General features: G+C 39.7%; 1 protein-coding gene across 2 annotated transcripts in view; it reads left to right on the top strand.

The window, feature by feature from the left end:
• PIGU (phosphatidylinositol glycan anchor biosynthesis class U) overlaps positions 1-22,242 on the top strand; it is a 92,283-nt gene that overhangs the window by 12,960 nt on the left and 57,081 nt on the right. For both annotated transcript variants that reach the window (XM_070472554.1, XM_020889147.2), the window contains exons 4-6: positions 698-760; positions 7,400-7,509; positions 9,752-9,852. In XM_070472554.1, coding sequence (XP_070328655.1) covers positions 698-760; positions 7,400-7,509; positions 9,752-9,852 — 274 coding nt within the window. The remainder of the gene's footprint in view (positions 1-697; positions 761-7,399; positions 7,510-9,751; positions 9,853-22,242) is intronic.

The raw sequence follows: 22,242 nt of genomic DNA, 5'->3' as shown, positions 1-22,242 counted from the left end.
TGGATGTGTGAGGAGTTGTCTCTGACATCTGCCCAGTTCTAATTCATTCTACTTTAAAAATTTCATTTCTGGACTTTGTAGTCTTGAATTTCTAGCTTCAAGATTCTATGATTATCTTTAATTGTGGCGCCAGTGGAGAGGGCATCCTGAATTTCATAAGCATTCTGCCAAGGGATTCTGTGAAGAGGACATAGGCCAGATGAGACTTTCAGGGCGAGAACCTTAAAATTAAGACAATGGGGCTGTGTTTTGAGTGCAGTGGTTTGAAACACTTGCCTGATCTAGAGTTGAAAATCTGGGTCAAGTAAGAGGTCCACTGAGGTCTTCTTTTATAATTATAATGGCTGTGGCTTATTGAGGACATACTGTGTGCTAAGCACTTGACCTGGGTCAGCCCTGCAAAGCAATGGGTATTATTTTCCTTTTATAGAAAGCTGAAATACCTTGCAGTTACAGAACAGATATGGGACGCCAAACTGATGTAAGCCTCAGTGGGTCCTAATCCTCAGAGTTTTCTGGTTCAGATCTCCCTGAAAAGGCTTTATCTTTGTGGTCAAAGTGAGGGTTGACTTTCTTCCTGATAATAAGAATTCAGTACTAGATAGTCTACTGCCATCCAAAAACTACCGATTCTGGTGGCATTCCATTACTCCTACACTTAGTAGGTTCATTTCCTCATTTCTCTTTCTTCTGACAGATCACTGATGCACTCACTGCCATTGCTCTGTATTTTGCAATCCAGGACTTCAATAAAGTTGTGGTGAGTAGTCAGTGGGTGGGACAAAGGTCATATACTGAAAGATCAACTGCCTTAAAATCCTAAGAAGTGGGAGTGAAGCTTCTGGCTTGTTCAACCATCTCTGGAATGGCCAAACCCAAACCAACGAGACGGCTTTACTAATTACTTACAGAAAGGTCAGCTTAATCTTTGTGGCTTAATATTTACTTACCTATCCAAGTTCAGACTTTCTGGAGCAAATGGAGTTGAATTGCTGTTACATTAATTAAGACCCTTAAAAATCCTCCATTGCTTTCACCAGGTTTTCTTTCTAAAGGGAGATGAATATAGCTTTTAACTCACTGTCTTATGCCTGTCCAAGGTAAAAGTGGATTCTCAATATAGTTTCTGTTACTCTGCAGAGAATAATCTTAATTGGAAAATTTGACATGTATTAAATACCTGTTAAGAGCCATATGTAATAGCCCAGGGAATTGTGTATTGGGTTCATTCTCATTTTCCTAGGTTCTGAGAGAGTTAACAGACTAACTGTGTGTACTATTCATGTAGTTATTTTAAAAATTGGCTGCAGTCCTCATTGATTGGCTGCGAGCCACTGAGAGGATTTAGACTGTAGTGAGTGAAGGCTGCATCCCATTGGTATTGTCTGTTTATGGTTCATTTCACTTCTGTTATCAAGCAATAGAATCAGATTTAGCTGTTTGCATTTCTGTGCACTGGTCATCAATAACATAAACTTGTTGAATTCTGGAATTTAAGACCTTAGAGAGATTTTTAAAATATCTAAACTAAAATATCTTAAATATTTTAAAAATATCTAAAATATCTAAACTAAAATTTCTTATTTGGAGTCCATTATCAGGTTTAATGGGTCTACAGACATCCTTGAAATGTGAAAAACTGTGTGTGTGTGTGTGCTATGCCTTTTTTTCCAAGAAGAAAGTCCCTATTCGTTACCAGCACTCAAGGAGTCCTTGATTCCCCCCATAAAGAATTAAGAAATACATTCTAGGGAATATACATCTTAAACTGATGGAACATTTGTGACAATGTGGATGAACCTTGAGGACATTTTGCTAAGTAAAATAAATCAGAGAAAGACAAATACTGTGCAATGTCATTTATATGTGGAATCTAAAAAAGTCGAATTCGTAGGATAGAGCATATTGATGGTTGCCAGGGGCTGGGGATGGGGGAAATGTAGAGATGTTGGTCAAAGGCTACAAATTTCCAGATACAAGATAATTATGTTCCAGAGGTCTACTATGCAGCATAGTAACTTTAGTTAACAATATCATATTATTAGTTGAAAGTTGCTAAGAGAATAGACTTTAAGTGTACTTTCATTCCCCCCACCCACACACATAATTAATGTAAGGTGATGGACGTGTTAACTAACCTTATTGTAATAATCATTTTGCAATATGTATGTATAGCCTTAAGCTTATACCATCATGTATACCTTAAGTTTATATAATGTTATGTGTCAATTATATTTCAAGAAAGCTGGAAGAGAGCAGAAAAAATTTGGGGACTAATGTAGAGTGCTTTAGGGCTTCCCAGGTGGCTTAGTGGTAAAGAATTCACCTGCCAATGCAGGAGACTCAGGTTGTCATTCCCAAAGACTTGGGAAGATCCTTTGGAGGAGGAAATAGCAGCCCACTCCAGTATTCTTGCCTGGAAAATTCCATGGGCAGAGAAGCCTGGAGGACTATACTCCATGAGGTCTCAAAGAGTCGGACACAACAGCACACACACAGAGTGCTTTAACAGGATTCCCTGGAAGGCCAGTGGTGAAATAACTGAGCATGAGATTTCTAAGCAGAGGAATTCAGAGATAAAATAGCAGTAGTTATTTTCTTCTCCCAAGATAGATTGTGTATGTAAACTCCAATCTTTGTTCTTTGAAGTTACATGCTAAAATATTTAGGGGTGAAGGGCCATGATATCTGTGACTTAATTTAAAATGGTTTTGGAAAAAAATGCATCTGGTGTGTGTTTTTGTCTGTGTGTGTAGAGATAAAATGTGGAAGTGTTAACAGTTCTAGGTATTTTATTGTTCTTTCAACTTTTCTATAGTTTGAAAGCTTTTAGTGTAAAACACTGGAGGAAAAAATAGAAAATAGATCCATGTCTATACTCACCAGTGTGTGTGTGTGTTTGTATATATATGGGATATATGTGAATATCTAAGGGAGGGTTGGTAGCTTTCACCTAAGAACACAATCAACCATATCTGTGTTCTTAGATGAAACAGATGTTCATTTGTGTTCTTTAATAAATCAACCAGTTTCATTAAAATACTGAAATGTGTTTTAATGAAAGCTGATTAGAGATGCTAGCATCATATGTATTCCTTTTTTTTCCCTGATCAATCGTCATATACTCCAATTAAAACAATTTTTAATGGGAGGAGAAGCTTATGGGGAAATAATGAAACTAAATTTCAGTGAGTTTCCTAACAAAGTCAGGCTTTAGTGTCAGTAAAAGAGATACTTTTAATTTAGAGGGCCAATAATTTTAATTCAGTTCTTAGTTATTTCTGACTTTATATGGAAACATATAGATTTTTTTTTTCTTTGTGTGATTTAAAGAGGGAGAGAGAAATTAAATGAGTTATTGTCAATACTGTGGTTTTTAGCACACCAAGACAGAGTGTGCTATCTGGTATCACCAAGACTGATTTAAAAATTTGGAATAGTTTTGTTTCTACATCCTCAGATTTCAGCCTACTAGAACACTAGGTTTCTTGGTCAGAATAAGTCTTCATTTGTAGTGTGTCAAAATTTAACTCATCCTATTGAATAAATGACAGATTTTGATGATACTAACATACTACTGTTGATTCCAAATCTTTCCCACTTTGTCAGAATGGGCCCATATCGTATGGTCTGATGGTATTCTAGTCTTGCTGGAATTTGAGCCTTTTTATCCTTGGTAATGAAGCTGTAGTAGTAGGAGTGTTAGTCGCTCAGTTGGGTCCAACTCTTTGCCACCCCGCGGACCGTAACCCACCAGGTTCCTCTAGAGTGGTAGCCATTCCCTTCTCCAGGGGCTCTTCCTGACTCAGGGCTCGAACCCAGATCGCCTGCCTTGCAGGCAGATTCTTTAACGTCTGAGCCACCAGGGAAGCCCATGTGCACCCTAATGCATCCTGGAAAACTAGGGTGCAGAGAGGGAAGACTGCATCCCCACCCCCATCTCCAGCTTCAGCATGTGAAATATGGGTGTTGATTGATTGTGACCAGTTGGTTCACATGACATTTTACATCTGCCTCGCTTGACAAAAACAAAGTTGGTCTAGTCTGTCCTCTGCTGAGATTGTGCTCATTTGGAATTCAGAATTTATGTTAGAAAACTTCAGGTGGTTTGATAGGGAGTGATAAAAACCTCCATCCTCTGATATGCTTAGATGGTTGTGAATTTGGTGGGTAGGTTCCTGAATTTGAAAGGTGTTGAGGCTAGCAGTTGAAAATATAGTGGGGGTGGACAATTCATTCCCTCCCTTCCACCCTAGGTTTTGGGGATGCAAAAGTGTGTAGACACAGCTTCAGTGATTAGAAAAATCTCTTTATTTGGAATAAGGGAATTATGTCCTTGAAAAAACCAATTTTCCAAGGGACGAGGAAATGGCTGCATGGAGTAGTGGGTAAAAGGGAAGGAAAACTCCACCCTGAAAAATATTAATTCAGAAAAATATAATTTTTATTTATATTAAAATTCAGAATATTTAATTCTGCTGAAATATATAGAAAAGCTGATTCATGATTACTAAGGTAACACATCCAGGTAATTAATTTTTAGGTCACTTTTAATCTTTCCTGTGATAGCTGTATATCTCATTGTTGTGGCTGTTCAATATATCTAGAAATATATTGATACTTATCTTTGGATTTTAAATTGTACTCCTTAACCCCATTTATTTTTATACTTCTAATATTTTCTTGTGTGTTTAGTTTTCCTCATATTCTTAGCCACTCTTCTGTCTGTAACTGGGATGCATGGGGATGTTTTAAAGAAATTTTGTCTGTGCATCAGGGCTCTGAGTCAGTATTGAGCCTCTGAGGCCAGGCATAATGGCAGCTGTGCTGGTGAGACTGGGGAGACGAAAAGAGAGCCAGCAGAGTGTCTGGGGACTGGTGACCTGACTACCCTTCTCCAGTGGAGACCCTCCTTGCGTAAAATCTTTCTGTTTTAAAGTATTTTGGAAGGTTGGGGTTACACGGAAGTATTCTTTCCTTTTTGGCACTTGTCACCTTTGCCTGGGGCCTCCACATCCCTGTTGAACTGCCTCCTCTCTTTAACTGTCCTGCTGGCTGGCTTCCAGCCTGGGGAGTGGGCCTGCATTCCCACCTGTCTCTCCGGCTGCTCCTGGGTGAACTCCCTGTTTCCTTTTAACAGTCTGTCTTTGTGGCTCTCTTGCCCTCCAGGTGGCCTTCTTTTTGCAGTTGAACTCCAGAACCCCAGCTAGTGGGGCCTCCGTCCTTCCACCCCTGCTGCAGCTGTCTTCATGAAATGCTTTGTTTGCTGAGCCAGTCACCTTCTCTGATAAAAGCACCTTAGTTTATATTTTGCCCTTTCCATTAAATAATCCCAGCTGTGAATGGCAGCATAAATCCTACTGATGATAATTCCCACCACTTAACTTGGACTCCCAGAGATGATCAAAGGGAGGCTTTTGAAGTTTGTTCAGGTTTTCTGATTAAGCCTCAGCTTAAACCTGTGCAGGAAATCTGGGGCTACCTATGTTCCTGTGATGATCCTGAGATTTTCTTTTGAACTGAAAGATGGCTCTTTAAATTTTTTTTTAATTTAATTTTTTAAATTTTTAATTATTATTTTTTTAATTTTAAAATTTAAATATACAATACATGAAAAAACATGTAAAAAATAGTATGTACTCTGAACCTATTTCAGCTTAAAATGTAAAATGTTTCACATGTAGTTGACTCTCTGATACTTTCATCACCTTATTCCCCTTCTCACCAGTTACCACTGTTCTGATTTTGGTGTTTATCATTTCCACACATGGCCCTAACTTTTTCTGCATTTGTAAATATCCCTAAATAGAATATAGTATTATTTTGCATGCTTTTAACTTTATGTAAATAGTGTAATGCAGTATATATTCTGTTGCCATCTGTGTTTTCATCCTTAAATCTTTAATCACACACTACTTTGGCTTCTCTGAATTACTGTTTTATAAAAGGCTACAGAATTGATTTTATACTAAGATCCTTAAATCAGCAGAGGTACCCATTTGGGGTTCAAAGGCTTTTTTCTTTTTCTTTTTAATATTTATTTACTTATTTGCCTGCACCAGGTCTTAGTTGTGGCATGTGGGATCTCGTTCCCTGACCAGGGATCGAACTCGGGTCCTCTGCATTGGGAGCTCGGAATCTTAGCCACTGGACCACCAAGGAAGTCCCTCAGAGGCTTTTTCTACCTGTAGTTTGACCCACGTTTGCTAGTAGGGTTGCCTAACTTTTTTTCATTCTAGAACACACCCATGAACTTGTTGGGACACACACAAGGGAAGGCAAGAGCTTTCCAGCTCCATCTCATTGCCTCTTAACTATCCAGCTGCCCAGCCACACCCAACCCTTCTCCTTCTCTTCATCATGGTCATTTCCCACTTCCTCTGTGGAAGTCAAAAACTTCACAGGACTTTGCTGGTGGTCCAGTGGCTAAGACGCTGAGCTCACAATGCAGGGGGCGTGAGTTCAGTCCCTGGTTGGGGACCTAGTTCCCACATACCACAACTAAGAGTTCGCATGCTGCAATGAAAATCAAAGAGCACTAATGCCAGCCTAAAGATAAAAACAACTTCAAATAGGAGAGCACAGAAGAAAACCCAGGACACCATGACATTCAGAGGGGTCATTCCACTTTGCATGAAAACATTTCACTTTGATGAAACTTTGAAATCCTTGGGTGACTAATGATATCTTTTGAAAATTACTAAAAATTGGAGAAGGAAATGGCAACCCACTCCAGTATTCTTGCCTGGAAAAGTCCATGGACAGAGGAGCCTGGCAGGCTGCAGTCCATGGGGTTACATGACTGAGCATGTGTGCACGAGGGTGGAGGGAGATGGGTTGGTAGCAATAAAGTGGTAGAACTTAAAAAAAAAAAAAAGAAAATGACTAAAAATTGACTTGCCATTCATTCAGTTAGCCATTCAATAGTTATTGTTTGCTCACTGTGCCAGGTATTGGCAAATAAACATGGTCCCTGCCTTCATGGAACTTACAGTCACTGAAGGAGAAAGATGTTAGTCAGTCACATAAATAAGTAAAGTTCTAGCCGCAAACACTGTTATGAGATTTTTACGGTTAGGGCGGTGGAGAGTGTGCCTTCCTGAGGAAGTGATGATTTAACTGGGAGCTCAAAGACTGTATGGCAGTTAACTGGGAAAAGAGAAGAGGTTGTTCCAGCTAAATACAGAGGCCTGGGAACAGGAGAAGGGTGGCATGTTCATGGTGCTTGAACCCAGAAAGTGAGAGGTGTGGGGAGTGGGTGTGAGCTGAGCCTGGAGAAGTAGGGCCAGGCCAGGCAAGCCTCGTGGGCCATGGAAGGACTTTTGTCTTCAATCTAAAATCAGTGGGAAGTTACTACTTGTTTCATGTTTTGTCCTTTCTTTTTTTTTTTTCTTTTCAGTTTAAAAAACAGAAACTCCTCCTCGAACTAGACCAGTATGCCCCCGATGTGGCTGAACTCATCCGAACCCCTATGGAAATGCGTTACATCCCTCTGAAAGTGGCCATGTTGTAAGTATCCTCTGACCAAACAGGGCTCAGTGCCAGCAAATGCAAGGAAAATCTGATGAGACTTTCTCATGTTGTTTGTTGTATTTTTGGAGATTTGGAGTCTTAGTCATCAAGTGTTTGCTATAGTTCTGTTGCACAGCTGGGGTTCTGGCCAGGAAAAGAGACAGAGCCATTCTGTCTCTGTTGGGACAAAGCCTCACACAGGCACACGCACAATCAACCCTTCACAGATGCTTTTTCACTCGATGCTGATCTGGGTTCCAGCCTCCATGTAACCAGTATTTCTAAAAACAATAACAACAGAAAATTTTTCAGTTGTAATATATGGATTGGACAAAATTCTGGCCTTCATGCAGCTGTTATTCCAAGCAACTCCTATGTCTCATGTAGAATTTACTGCCCCATTTGTAGTTCAGAAAACTGAACTGAAGTGCCAAACAGACCCATCCCAGCTGGGTGATGAGCATGGAAGAGTAGAGCTTACTGAACGGAGGTTCTGTGAAAGAATTCTCTAGGTGTACCAGTGCTGCCTGTAACCTCTAATTCTTTCAGGTTATTCCTGTTTATGTTGCTGAGATAGCAAATGGGAATAATCATTCAGTCAACTGATAGTAAATGTTAATAATGTACTTGTTCCTAAGGATACACAGTAAACAAGGCAGACCAGTTTCCTCATGGAAAGACATGACCTTAGAATGTCAGATTTAGAAGGGGTCTTATGAGGACAGTTTATTCAGCCCTCTGCCTTGTGAGTGACTCTCCTATTCAGTATTCCAGATAGGTGGTTGTGTAGCTGCTTCTTGAGCATCACCTGCTATTTAGAAATGGCATTTTCCCCCCTCCCACCAAGCACATATGAGGTATCAGTTCATATCTATGTATTTCAGAAATATTGGTGGGAACTACCTAATAGAAACAGAGGTTTGGCAGCATTATGAATGCCTTATGGACTCAGGGGGTGGTTTTATAATAGCAGCAGTCATTTCTTTAAAGGTTGTGTAACAAGTCTATCTATAATTGCTAGAAAAAATTAACAATTTCTGGGCTGTTGGCTTTAGAACTGATAATCTTACAGCTCTGAGAGGTATTGGATTTAAGGTCTTTATTTGTGAATAACAATTATAATCTCTTCCTGAGACACTGGCATGTTTCTTCCTATCTGATAATCAGAATTATGTAACTGTTCTCCCTTTTCACTGTGTCTGCCAGGAAACTCCTCAGAGCCAGATTTAAAGCTGATTATTACAATGCTGTAGAAGACCTATTTGTTCTTCTTTCCCTGATCTTGGCTTTTTCCTTTTATTTATGTTTTCCCTGGTCTTAATTCTTTATTTTTATTTTAATTTTGCTCTCACTTTTTATCATCTGTTCTCATTTGAGCTACTTCAGATCTTTTGTGGAAACAGGATAAAAATAAACAAAAATACAGTTATGTCTGTGTTAAGATTTCCCTGTTCATTGTTACAAATTCATTTTTTTCAGTTCATTCCTTCCCGCCTCAGGAAAAGACTGTTTCAGATTAGTTCCTTGCCAGTGGAAGTTCAAGCTGTCCTGTGCAGTTCAGTGGCCACTGGCTTGTGTGCAACTCTCCTCTTCTCCTATTGTTGAATTCAGCAGACAGTTATTTTGTCCTTTGGGTCTGGCTTGGTGGATGTAGCTTGACTGCCAAGAGAACTAAACTTAAGCCACTCTCACCTCTTGAATGGGGGTAACCTGTATTACAGTTTAGGAACCTGATTGAGGAAAAAGTAGTTTCCTGTTTTTCAGAGACAGCTGTAGCCATTCCTAAAATATATGGCTCTGTGGGAATTAGTAGAATTTTTATAATTTTGGAAGCCTGAAGTAATAGAAAATGTAGGCTTTAGAGCTGGAAAGATCTGATTTTGAATGTATTTGTTAGCTTGTAAAACCTTAAGCTTGTTACTTAACTACTGAGTTTTGGTTTTCTCATCTGCAAAATGGGAATAATGTTATTGCTGTTTTCTAGAATCTCTGTGATGATGAAATATGATGGTTTTACCATATAACATAGCAAAGAATAAGCAGTAAATGTTCAGTGCCTTTTATTCACTGGCCACAACCCCACTCCATCCTCTTTTACTTAGGAGAACTCATTTCTAAGATGTTGCCTTCCCTTAAGTATGCTTTTAGTAAACCTCAAGAACTTTCTGTCTGTGGTGGCCAGGACTCCCTGGTCCTTTGACCAGGATTACTAATGTCAGATATGTGTGTTTTTCTCCAGCTATCTTTTAAATCCCTACACGATCTTGTCTTGTGTTGCCAAGTCTACCTGCGCCATCAACAACACCCTCATTGCTTTCTTCATTTTGGCCACAATGAAAGGTAAGGCCCCAAAGGAAAGAACAAACCTTAGTTCCTGATTTGTGCAGGGTTTTTTGTAACACTTATGCTGTGGATTAAAAGCAAAAAACAGCATTTAAAAAGATTTTTGAAAACTACACAAGTAGTATAATATTATTATAGAAATTTAAGATAAGCCAAGAGAAAAATTAAAACATCCTGATTCTACCACTCAGAGAGTCACTGTTAGCATAGTTTGAACAAAAACAAATTCTAAAAGGCTTACAACGAGAACAGCGGCACTCTGCATCCTTCTTCCCACCCCTAGTTCAAGGTCTTTGAAGGAGCTAATTTTTTTTTGCTAGTATCTATTTCCATGTTTGTAAATAAGACCTAGTGTTGCTGTTTGATGAATTATGAATTTTAGACATTATCTGTTGTTGAGTCTCATTATGGGAGATAGCTCTTTGATACCTGTTTCTTTTATGGCGCTCCCTGCAGTGGAAAAGTGGAATCTTAACCACTGGACTACCAGGGAAGTCCCTCACAGCTTTGATTAAATTAGTAGTTAGTACCTATATTTTATGAGAGTATAGGTGTTATTCACTACTGGGAAAAGTAGTAACTATGGTTATTTTTTCTGTCTTATACAACCTTTTTATTTTTTTTTAATTGCAGAGTTTTTGCCTGTTTTTGCTGTGCTTAATCCTTTTGTACCAATCACAGTTTTTTCCCCCAGTTGCTCTGCTAGATCTTTCAAGTGCCTAATAATACAGACATGCCTCAGAGATATTGTGGGTTTGGTTCCAGATCACAGCAATAAAGCAAATATTGCAATCAAGTGAGTCAGGAATTTTTTGGTTTCCTAGTACCTATAAAAGTTATGTCTATATTATACTATATTCTGTTAAGTATGCAATAACATTATATCTAAAACAATGTACATAGCTTAATTTAAACATAGTTTATTGATTAAAAAAAAATTAGCCCCACACAAGAGAATCAGCTTGTCCTTTGAAGCCAGGCATTGACTTCTCATGTCTAGCTGTGAAAGTCTAGATGGCATCTTCTTCTGAAAGAAGACTGCTTCCTCTACATTGAGAATCTATTGTTTGTGGGTTTTTTTTAAATTGTTTTTATTTATTTAGTTAGTTGTAGCATGCAGGGTCATCCATCTTCGTTGCAGCGTGTGAACTCTTCAGTTGTGGTGTGTGAGGTCTTACAGCATGTGGGATCTTAGTTCCTGACCAGGGATCAAATCCAGGCCCCCTGCTTTGATCTAATTTACATGTTTTATTTTCTGTTGATTTTTCCTATCATTTTTCCTTCCTCTTTCTCTGGAATACTTCCTTGTTTTTATCTTTTGACTCTTACATGGAATTTTTAATTTTTATTTTATACTTTTAAGTTCTTTGTTGGTCTCCAGTTGTTTCTCTGAGGCATCATTCTTATTTTGTCACACAGTGTTCTCTCTAAGCTGAGTTTTCTTGGTTTTGTTTTTGTTTTTAGTTTCCGTTTGTTCTAAGCATGATCCCTTTGTCTTCCTGGACTCCCCCTTTCCCCCCACCCATGGCTGCCTATTTTTTTTTCTATTTATCTTGAGCTCTATCTTTCATGTGGGGAGATTTTCTCTTATTTATAGTGATCCTTAGCTGTCTGCTTATTATTTAAGGATATTGTACTAACTTGTTGATTTGAGACTGTGTACATGGGCAAGATTTGTTGATGGATCATTCTCATTGTAGCAAGGTCAGACAGCTTGCTGACTTTTTTTGTTGGGAGGATCCCTAAATGTCATCATTTTCTTTTTCATCGTTTTCTTTTCCTCTGAATATATTTAGTTTTTCCACAGAGGAATCTTCCAGTTCCCTGCATAAGGGTAACAGGGTTGGCGTTGCAGTGGGGTAGGGGCTTCATGTGATCAACTGCGAGAGCAGTTGCAGAGGAGGTGGCTGGTTGGAATACATGGATTTTTTTTAAATTGAAGGATAATTGCTTTACAGTGTTGTTTCTACTGTACAATAACATGTATCAGCTATGTGTGTGCTCAGTCACTCAGTCATGTCCAACTCTTTGCAGCCCCATGGACTGTAGCCAGCCAGGCTCCTCTGTCCTTGGGATACGCCAGCGAGAATACTAGAGTGGGTTGCCGTTTCATACTCGAGGGATGAATTAGCTATAAGTATGCATATATCCCCTCCCTCTTGAGCCTCCCTCCTACCCACCCCTCGAGGTCATCACAGAGCACGAAGCTGAGCTCCCTGTGTCATACAGAAGCTTCCCACTAGCTATCTGTTTTACCCATGGTACTGCATATATGTCAGTGCTACTCTCTCAGTTTGTCCCACCCTCTCCTTCCCCTGCTGTGTGCGTAAGTCTGTTCTCCATGTTATTCCTGCCTTGTGAAATAGGTTCATCAGTACCATTTTTCTAAATTCTATATGTATGTGTTAATAGACAGTATTTGGTTTTCTCTTTCTGACTTATATTTCTATGTAATCTCATTACTACTCTTCAGTCCACACTTCTCTTTAGCTTTTTACTGTGTTTAATATCCCTCGACCTGTGCCTCTTTAATTAATTTTCTCCAGAACTATAATCTCTGGGGGTGGAGTAAAATGAAGGATGAGGGTGTGTAGAGGTAGTCAACTGACTGGTTGCACATAGTTGAGATGAGACCTGGGGTTCTAGCTGGTCTGTACAAAACCTTTCAGTTTGATTTTCATCTCTGTAACTTATCCCACCTTCCATAGTATCTGATACCTTCAAGGTGCTGGATTTCTCAGAAGTGGTATGGGGTGAGTTGGCCTGATTTTTATTGTTATTTCCCTCTGCAGGCCATTAAGTTGTTTTCTCTTCCATATTGCTCATTTATTCCTCTTCCTCTTCCTTTTAAAAAAATAGTTTTTGTTAATGCATCTTAATATTGTTTTATTTATTTTTTAAAATATTTGTTTGACTGCATCAGGTTTTAGTTGAGGCATGTGGGATATTTTTTGCTTCATGTGGGCTCTTTTGTTGCCACACCAGGTTCTCTAGTTGTGGTGCGAGGGCTCAGAAGCATGCAGGCTCAGTAGTTCTGGCCCACAGGCTTACTTGCTCTGCCACATGTGGGATCTTAGGTCCCTGACCAGGATGGAACCCAAATCTCCTGCATTGCAAGGCAGATTCCTAACCACTGGACCACCAGGGAAGTCCCCTCCTCTTCCTGCTTTTAATGTTTCCACTATTGTATTAAAATTTATTTTACTATAACCTCTTCTCCTATTTTTTGTGATTTAAGACAATTTTTAGTGCTTTATTGTCATTTCAGTGAGGTTTTTGGAGGGAAAAATGATACACATGTGATTTGTTGTTGTTGGGCAGTCCCTAAGTCTTGTCCGACTCTTTGCGACCCCATGGACCGCAGCTCGCCAGGCTTCCTTGTCCTTCACTGTCTCACAGAGTTTGCTCAAACTCATGTCCATTGAGTCGGTGATGCCATCCAGCCATCTCATCCTCTGTTGATTAGCATTAGAGGTATATATTTCCAGATTTTCACCCCATTTTCCTTTTAGACTTTTAAATATATCAGTTAACTGTTGCCTCAAAAATGTTATTTGACAAAGCACTCCAAAACTCAGCGGCTTAAAAAAACAAAACAAAACTCAGCGGCTTAAAACAACAGTACACATTTACTTCACTCGTACGTCTGTAAGTCAGCTAGGTGTCAACTCATCTAGGTTGGATGTGGCTAGACAGTCTGTTGGTTTCATCGGGGCTCATTCATGCATCAACAGCTGGCTGTAGTCGGCTAATCTAGGCTGGGCTCTTCTCCGCATGTCTGTCATCCTCATGGACCAGGGGACTAATTTAAGTATATTCTTCTCATACTGATGGCAGAGACACAACTGTGAGGCATGAGCTTTTGAAGTTTCTGGTTGTATCACATGATGCAAATGTAACATATGTCTGAGGTCAGGGGTAGATACTTCCCCATCCACAGTGGGAGCTCACTGCAAAGTTATATGGCAAAGAGCCTGGACATAGGGAGGGGTAAAGAATTGGCACCAAAAATACAGCCTGCTGCAAATGTCGATAAACATTTAGTCTGTCATTTTTCATGGCTACTTACTGTTCCATTGTATTGACCAATAAACAGAAATTCTTTAACCAACTTCTACTATTAAATATCTAGTTAATAGTTTTCAGTTTTCAGCTGTTTAAATAGTATTACAGTTAATTTTCCTTCTTTTTTTTATTTTTAAATTTTTTTTGGCTTCATCACCAGGCATAGTTCCCCAACCAGGGATCAAACCCTGCCCCCAGCAGTGAAAGTGCACCAGGGAATTGCCATACAGTTAATTCTGTTATGTAATTTCTAACAGTAATTTTCACACCCATGTTCAATTATTTTCTTACACAGAAATAGAGTCCTAGAAATAGAAGTGTTGTGTCACAGGCTATATGCCTTCTTTAGGATTTCTGAAATTTATCACTAAATTGCCTTCAAGAGTTTTACCAACTTATACTGCTATAAGAAGTGTATGAGAACCCTTGTTTCCCTACATTATTATTGAATAGTTTACACACTTAGGGAACAAAGACTCACAAGTTACACATAGAGCCTTTTACTTAGAGTTTACTTACCTTGTCTAGGGTAGCAGATAGAAGGGACTTGGGTCTTTTTTAAGACATTGCTTCTCTTGGAGTGGTTGTGGTGGTCTGTCTGTAGGTTGTTTAGTTTAACTTACTGTCAGATTACTTGAAATGACTCTTTGCTGTCTGTGAATACCTCCTACCTTAGTTCCTGTTTCCAAAGTGTCTATCTCAGGTAGATTCATTTATCAAGGTGCCTGGTGTCCATTAAGAACTATTTGCTGTCCATTAAGAACTATTTGCTGTCCATTAAGAACTATTTGTCCAGTAAGAACTATTTGCTGCCACCTGGCAGAAGGGATTGAACTGGCCTTTGGAAATGTCACCTTTAAAATAGCTGAGGAATTTCCCTGGCAATCCAGTGCTTAAGACTTCTCACTTCTCATGCAGGGGGTGAAAGTTCTATACCTGGTCAGGGAAATAAGATCTCACATGCCACACAGTATGCCCAAAACATTAAAAAAAAATAATAAAATAGTCAAGCACAAAGCTAGAAGACATGCCCTCTGAGGTGTGTACAATAGGAGCCTCACACAAAAATGTAAAGTATATCATTTGAAGAACATCTTTCATAAGACTTCGTAGGTCAATGAAAAGATTTTGTTTGAGGGGGAAAAATCATATTAAAAAGTTATATATAACTCTTTGACAGCCACACTGTTTTTGATTCCACAGAAAAAAATTTTTATTATGTCACTTCATATTTCTGTCAAGTGAATTTTATAAACTTTTTTGTGATATTGTATGCACAATTTTGTTTTACTTTTATTATTTGTCTCATATGAATCATGTATGACATTGGTCACATATTTATTAGTTTCTTTAAATCTAAATTTAATTTTTTTAAGTTTTAGGAGTAGTTAAAGTACTTGGTAAAAATAAAAGAAGTTCAAACATATGAAATGAGAAGTAAAAGTTTTTATCATCCCATCCTACCCCACCTTCTCTTCCATTCCTCAGGTGTACTTGTCATGGGGTCCCAGGCCTTCCCTTTTGCTGGACACCTAAGTTATTTTCCATTGTTGGCGGCTATAAATAGAGACTGTCACAAGTAACATTTCTAATCTGTTAAAATATTTCCAGAATTCTATTTTAGTTAGGTCTCCGAACTACTCTAACTCTTAGGGTATATTAGTAATCTCTATTAATAGTATATACAAAGTTAGTTCAGTTATAAAATTTGCAACTCTTCTACATTTCACATTTGTACCACATAATTAGATATTTAATGAAATTAATGACAGAATAATTCATTAAAGATGAAAACAGTTGGGAGAATTCACAAAAGAAGGGATATAAATGACTAAAATGATGAAGAAATACTCAACTCCATAGATAACTAGTCAGTTAAGTTCAGTTCACTCAGTCATGTCCGACTCTTTGTGATCCCATGGACTGCAGCACACCAGGCTTCCCTGTCCATCACCAACTCCCAAAGCTTACTCAAAATCATATCCATTGAGTCAGTGATGCCATGCAACCATCTCATTCTCTGTCATCCCCTTCTCCTCCCACCTTCAGTCCTTCCCAGCATCAGGGTCTTTTTCCAGTGAGTCAGTCCTTTGCATCAGGTGGCCAAAGTATTGGAGCTTCCACTTCAGCATCAGTCCTTCCAATGAATATTCAGGACTGATTTCCTTTAGGATGGACTGGTTGGTTCTCCTTGCAGTCCAAGGGACTTTCAAGAGTCTTCTCCAACACCACAGTTCAAAAGCATCAGTTCTTCGGCGCTCAGCTTTCTTTATGGTCCAACTCTCACATCCGTACACGACTACTGGAAAAACCATAGCTTTGACTAGACAGACCTCTGTTGGCAAAGTAATGTTTCTGCTTTTTAATATACTGTCTAGGTTGATCATAGCTTTTCTCCCAAGATGCCAGCGTCTTTTAATTTCATGGCTGCATTCACCATCTGCAGTGATATTGTGATACTGTTCAATATCACAGTAATTCAAGTCTATGCCCCAGCCAGTAATGCTGAAGAAGCTGAAGTTGAATGGTTCTATGAACACCTACAAGACCTTCTAGAAGTAATACCCAAAAAAGATGTCCTTTTCATTATAGGGAACTGTAATGCAAAGATAGGAAGTCAAGAAACACCTGGAGTAACAGGCAAATTTGGCCTTGGAGTACAGAATGAACCAGGGCAAAGGCTAACAGAGTTTTGCCAAGAAAATGCACTGGTCATAGCAAACACCTTCTTCCACAAACACAAGAGAAGACTTTATACATGGACATCACCAGATGGTCAATACCAAAATCAGATTGATTATATTCTTTGCAGCCAAAGATGGAGAAGCTCTATACAGTCAGCAAAACAAGACTGGGAGCTGACTGTGGCTCAGATCATGAACTCCTTATTGCCATATTCAGACTTAAATTGAAGAAAATTGGGAAAACCACTGGACCATTCAGGTATGACCTAAATCAAATCCCTTAACGATTATACAGTGGAAATGACAAGTAGATTCAAGGGATTATATCTGATAGAGTGCCTGAAGAACTGTGAACGGAGGTTAGTGACCTTGTACAGGAGGCAGGGATCAGGACCATCCACAAGGAAAAGAAGTGCAAAAAGGCAAAATGGTTGTCTGAGGAGGCCTTACAAATAGCTGAGAAAAGAGGCTAAAAGCAAAGGAGAAAAGGAAAGATATACCCATTTGAATGCAGAGTTCCAAAGAATAGCAAGGAAAGATAAGAAAGCCTTCCTCAGTGATCAAGGCAAAGACAGAGAGATAAACAATAGAATGGGAAAGACCAGAGCTCTCTTCAAAAAATTAGAGATACCAAGGGAATATTTCATGCAAAGATGGACACAATAAAGGACAGAAATGGTAAGGACCTAACAGAAGCAGAAGATATTAAGAAGAGGTGGCAAGACTACACAGAACTATACAAAAAAGATCATGACCCAGATAACCACAATGGTGTGATCACTTACCTAGAGTCAGACTTCCTGGAATGTGAAGTCAAGTGGGCCTTAGCAAGCATCACTGTGAACAAAGCTAGTAGAGGTGATGGAATTCCAGTTGAGCTATTTCAAATCCTCAAAGATGATGCTGTGAAAGTGCTGCACTCAATATGCCAGCAAATTTGGAAAACTCAGCAGTAGCCACAGGACTGGAAGAGGTCAGTTTTCATTCCAATCCCAAAGAACGGCAATGCCAAAGAATGTTCAAACTATCGCACAACTGCACTCATCTCACACTCTAGCAAAGTAATGCTCAAAATCCTCCAAGCCAGGCTTCAATAATATGTGAACCATGAACTTACAGATGTTCAAGCTGGATTTAGAAAAGGCAGAGGAACCAGAGATCAAATTGCCAACATCCGTTGGATCATCAAAAAAGAGAGTTCCAGAAAAACATCTACTTCTGCTTTATTGACTATTCCAAAGCCTTTGACTGTGTGGATCACAACAAACTGGAAAATTCTTCAAGAGATGGGAATACCAGCCCACCTGACCTGCCTCCTGGGAGATCTGTATGCAGGTCAAGAAGCAACAGTTAGGACTGGACATGGAACAACAGACTGGTTCCAAGGGTGTATATTGTCACCCTGCTTTTTTAACTTCTGTGCTGAGTATATCATGTGGGGGTGGATGAAGCACAAGCTGGAATCAAGATTGCAGGGAGAAATATCAATAACCTCAGATATTAGTTATTAGATAACTAATATAGCAAAGCAAATTGAAAACACAGAGAGAAGTGGCTTTTTTATTCCCTTCAAATCGGCAAAGATTTTAGAAGATAATTCTCAGTGCTGGCAAAGTGCTGTCAAATTGGCATTTTCCCACATTGCAAGTTGACTTATAAATTAGTACAACCCTCTTGGAAAGCAATTTGCCAGTAAAATGTTTGTACTTTTATGAATTTTAGTTTTGATAACCTAATTCTAAAATAATGCAGAAATACAGACCAGGCTTTATGATACAAAGTCATTAATTAAGGATTGTTTATAATAGAAAAATTGGAAACTACTTCAAAATAGAGGAATGACTGAGTAAAACATAAGTTTGTCCATGTAATTAAAGGAAATACAATTTACCCATGCACATGATATTTAATAATAATTCTAAATTAAGTGAGAGTACATTTATTTTTTACAACTGAGTACAAAATTATATATTTTAATAAAATATAATCTCAACTATGTGAAAACAACAGCACAAATAGAAAATAGATTCCAAAAGAGTAATACTTGTTTCTAGTAGAGTAAATTCATGAGTAATTTTTGTTTCTTCCTCATATCTGTTTTTTTCCAAAGCTTCTTCAATGAGCACATACTTTAAAATAAATTAACTTAATTGATAAGGGACCATGGAAGTTAACTTAGTACCTCTCTTCCCAGACTTTGATGGAGCAGCTGTCCCCCAGAAGGGAGTGGCCTCATTTGCTTTGTCCCCTTGAGTCCTTCTCCTTGTTCTCCGTTTACTTCCTGTGTGTCGGTCCAGGGTTGTCTGGGACACGCCAAGAGCCACAGGCCAGGACAAGGTCCAGGCCAATGTATTGTGATGTCCTTGTGGGGGTGTTGGCCTAGAATCTCAGGTCTGTAGGCAGAGTTGATGTTAGTTTAGTGAAGCGATTTTGGTTTCAATTCAGAGGTTGGAGCTTTGGTGAAGGAGTACTCTGCGTATCAGTGAGCTAGTTAAAATACTCCATCCCTCTGAAGTTGTCTTCATTAGGTTTTCACAAGGAAAACAAACAGATGTTAATAGGTATCCTGCCTGTTCACTGTGGGTGTTTGTCAACAGTGAGATGCTCCAGACTGGACATTCTTGAGGTCTGCCGACTAAGGACCCTCCCAACTGTCCTTATTCCACCAAAAGAGGCCTGGATGACAGCACTTGCTTCCCAAGGGAAAAGAAAGATCAGTACTACCAGAGGTAGTCCAGAGTAAGAGCTCAGGCTCTTCTGATGTCAGATAGATGTTAACGAAAAAATGTTGCCTTCAATATCAGTAAATAAAGGGTGTTGCAGCCCTCAAGCCATCACATTACAGCTGCCCTGAAGGTGAACCTGGAAGGAACTCAGGCTAGAAACAGGATGACCCCATTTAGTGGTCAGTGCTGCAGCCACCCTCCCCCTTTTCCCCCCTTACCCCCAGACACTGCACCCTGAGGAGGCTCAAGATGAGAATGTGTCCACCCAGGTAGCTGAGGTGCATATCAAAGGAATGATTTCAGTAAAACTCTTGCATCTGCTTTTTTAAAGAAAAGTGCTAAATTCCTTAACTTGAGATATCTAGTTTTCTTTCATTAACAGTAGACTTTTGATGTTCAAATTACCTGGTCTTTGTTTTAAAAACTACTATAGGGTACATGTATATGCGTGGCTGAGTCCCTTCACTGTTCACCTGAAACTGTCACAACATTGTTAATCAGCTAGACCCCAATACAAAATAAAGTTTAAAACAAACAAAAAAAAGCTGCTATATATCCTGGGTCTTCCCTTACTTCTTTGAAAGCAGTCTCTGAGAGCTATCTGAGATGGTTTGTCTCAAGCTTCAGTCCTCAGTCTTGTCCACCAAATAAAACATAAATCTCAACTTTTTAGGTTGTGCATTTTTTTTCAGTCGAGACAGACCTGGTGGCTAATTGTAGCTCCAGCCCTTCCTGATAATATCACCTTAAGCAAGTGACTTAACTGTTTGGGGCCTCAGTTTCCTTGTCTATAACGTGGGAACTGAAACAATCTCTACTGCATAAAGGGAACATAAAGAATGAATGAGATGGTAATGTGAAACAGTGTAGTGTAGGGGCAGGTACTGGATGCTCAGTAAATGGTGGTGCTGATTGTTACTCTTATTATCTTCCTATTTAAAAGACCTCTCAGGATAGACAAGGTCTCCCTGAGTCTTCTGGAAAGGACTTGGGAGAAGGTTAAAATGAGAGGTTCTCTTCCTGAAGCCCTGGAAGAACATGGCAGAGTGGTGATCCCGAGCCCTGATGAACCTGTCACTTCCATATGTGGTTCCTCTGGGTAACCTTTTCACAGGCCCAAGGACCCTAGGATGAACCAGCTTGGGATTTTGTCAGATCAACCCAACTTCGAAACCTGTTTGTTTTAGTTACCAGTGCTGAGGCCTCAGGCAGATCACACAGCCTCTAGAGCTTCAGTTTGATCACACAGATAAGATCAACCTCATGGATTAGTGGAGGAATAAACAAGAAACAAAAACCCAGTCAAATAGTTGCTCTGTTTGTTGTGGTGTTAATGATACAGTCATGGACTGAGGTCAAGAAGGTAGCATAGTGACGCAGTTAAAGACTAGGGGCTCTGGAATGCGACTGTCTTGGTTGATATTCTGTTACTGTTCACCAGTTTGGGAACCCTTGGCAAATAACATCTCTGTCCTTCAGTTGATTTATCTGTAAAATCGGGGTAGAAATAGTACCCACTTCATGGAATTATTGGAAGGACTAAATGACTTAATAGGTTTAAAGTGCTTATAGTCGAGGCTGGAACAGAGTATATGCTCAGTGAATTATCGTCGTCACCATCACTGATACGCATGGACCACTCTGAGAAAGCCTGCACTGTTGAAAGAATACTGGGTGAGGAGGCTGGAACACTGGGCCAGGCCCCAGCCCCTCCTCCTGCCCAGTCGTCTTGCTTGCTGTTCAGGCCCTAGTGCAACTTCCTCTTCTGAGTGTCCTGTGGGACCTCAGTCCTTTTGACCACATTCCTGTCTGTCCCACTGCCTATTCTAGTACAGGTCACTGTCTGTGTCCCAGTCTCTGCTCATTCTCCTTGAATTCCACATCGAACCAGTCTCCACAGCCCCACCTCATTGACATTCCTGCATTGTCCTATAGCTCTGCCCCCTACTCAGGCCCAGATCCCTTCAAAGTACAGTCCCTGGAGGCAGAGTGTTAGCCCAGGTCTTGCCAAGGCTTGTTTTGGCCTTCACGCTGAAACAAATAGAGGCTTGGAAAACATAGTCAAAGCTCGATTGGCTAGATAATGAAATTTCCTGTAGCCAGTGCACATATACAGTTGACTAATTTACTTTAATATTCTTACAATAAGGCCAAAGGCTAGAGCTGGTACAGAAAACCCAGTGTCTGAGTATCTGGGCCATTCTAGCAGATAAATGGTAGCAATTATATATCTTTTTTTTTTTTTTGGTAAAATTCAGTCTTCTTGGTATAGTTTCTCCTGGTTAGACGAGCAGGATGCCCTAGCTCTTGCCCAAATGAGGCTGCCACTTAGTTATTATTTGAGATACCATGCCCAGGCTTGTAGACATGTTCTTGAATGATTGTGCAAGCTAAGCCTTTCTTGATTTGACCCCTACCTACTTGCCTGCTGAGACTATTTTTGGCCACACTGCGTGACATGTGGGGTCTTAGTTCTCGGACTAGGGATTGAACTCCCGCCCCTTGCATTGGAAGCACGGTCTTAAGCACTGGACCACCATGGAAGTCCCTTGCTGAGACTTCTTAGATTATAACTTTTTGTTGAAGTACAACATATATACAGAAAAGAGCACAGGTCATTAGTGTACAGTTTAATGAATTTTCACAAGATGATGAGTAACCAGCACATTAAGAAACAGGATGTTACTGACATTCACAAAAGTCCCTTTTGCACTCTCTTCCAGCCACTCCTTCCAACTCTGTTTTTGCCATGTTGAGCTAATTACAGTCCTTATCCCTCCACCCCCAGCACACCATTCTTCCCCTCGCCCTCCTGCCTGTGCAACTGCTGTTCCCTTGGACTACCAGGCCTCACCTACTCATTGTTCAAAACTCAGGTGTCATCTTCTCCTGATGGGTTCTGAGTACTTCCA

The sequence above is a fragment of the Odocoileus virginianus genome, chromosome 9 (genome assembly GCF_023699985.2).
Source record: "Odocoileus virginianus isolate 20LAN1187 ecotype Illinois chromosome 9, Ovbor_1.2, whole genome shotgun sequence".
NCBI classification, from domain to species: Eukaryota; Metazoa; Chordata; class Mammalia; order Artiodactyla; family Cervidae; genus Odocoileus; species Odocoileus virginianus.
The sequence above is the reverse complement of the archived record's forward strand: the minus strand, read 5'-3'. Positions and strand labels throughout refer to the sequence as shown.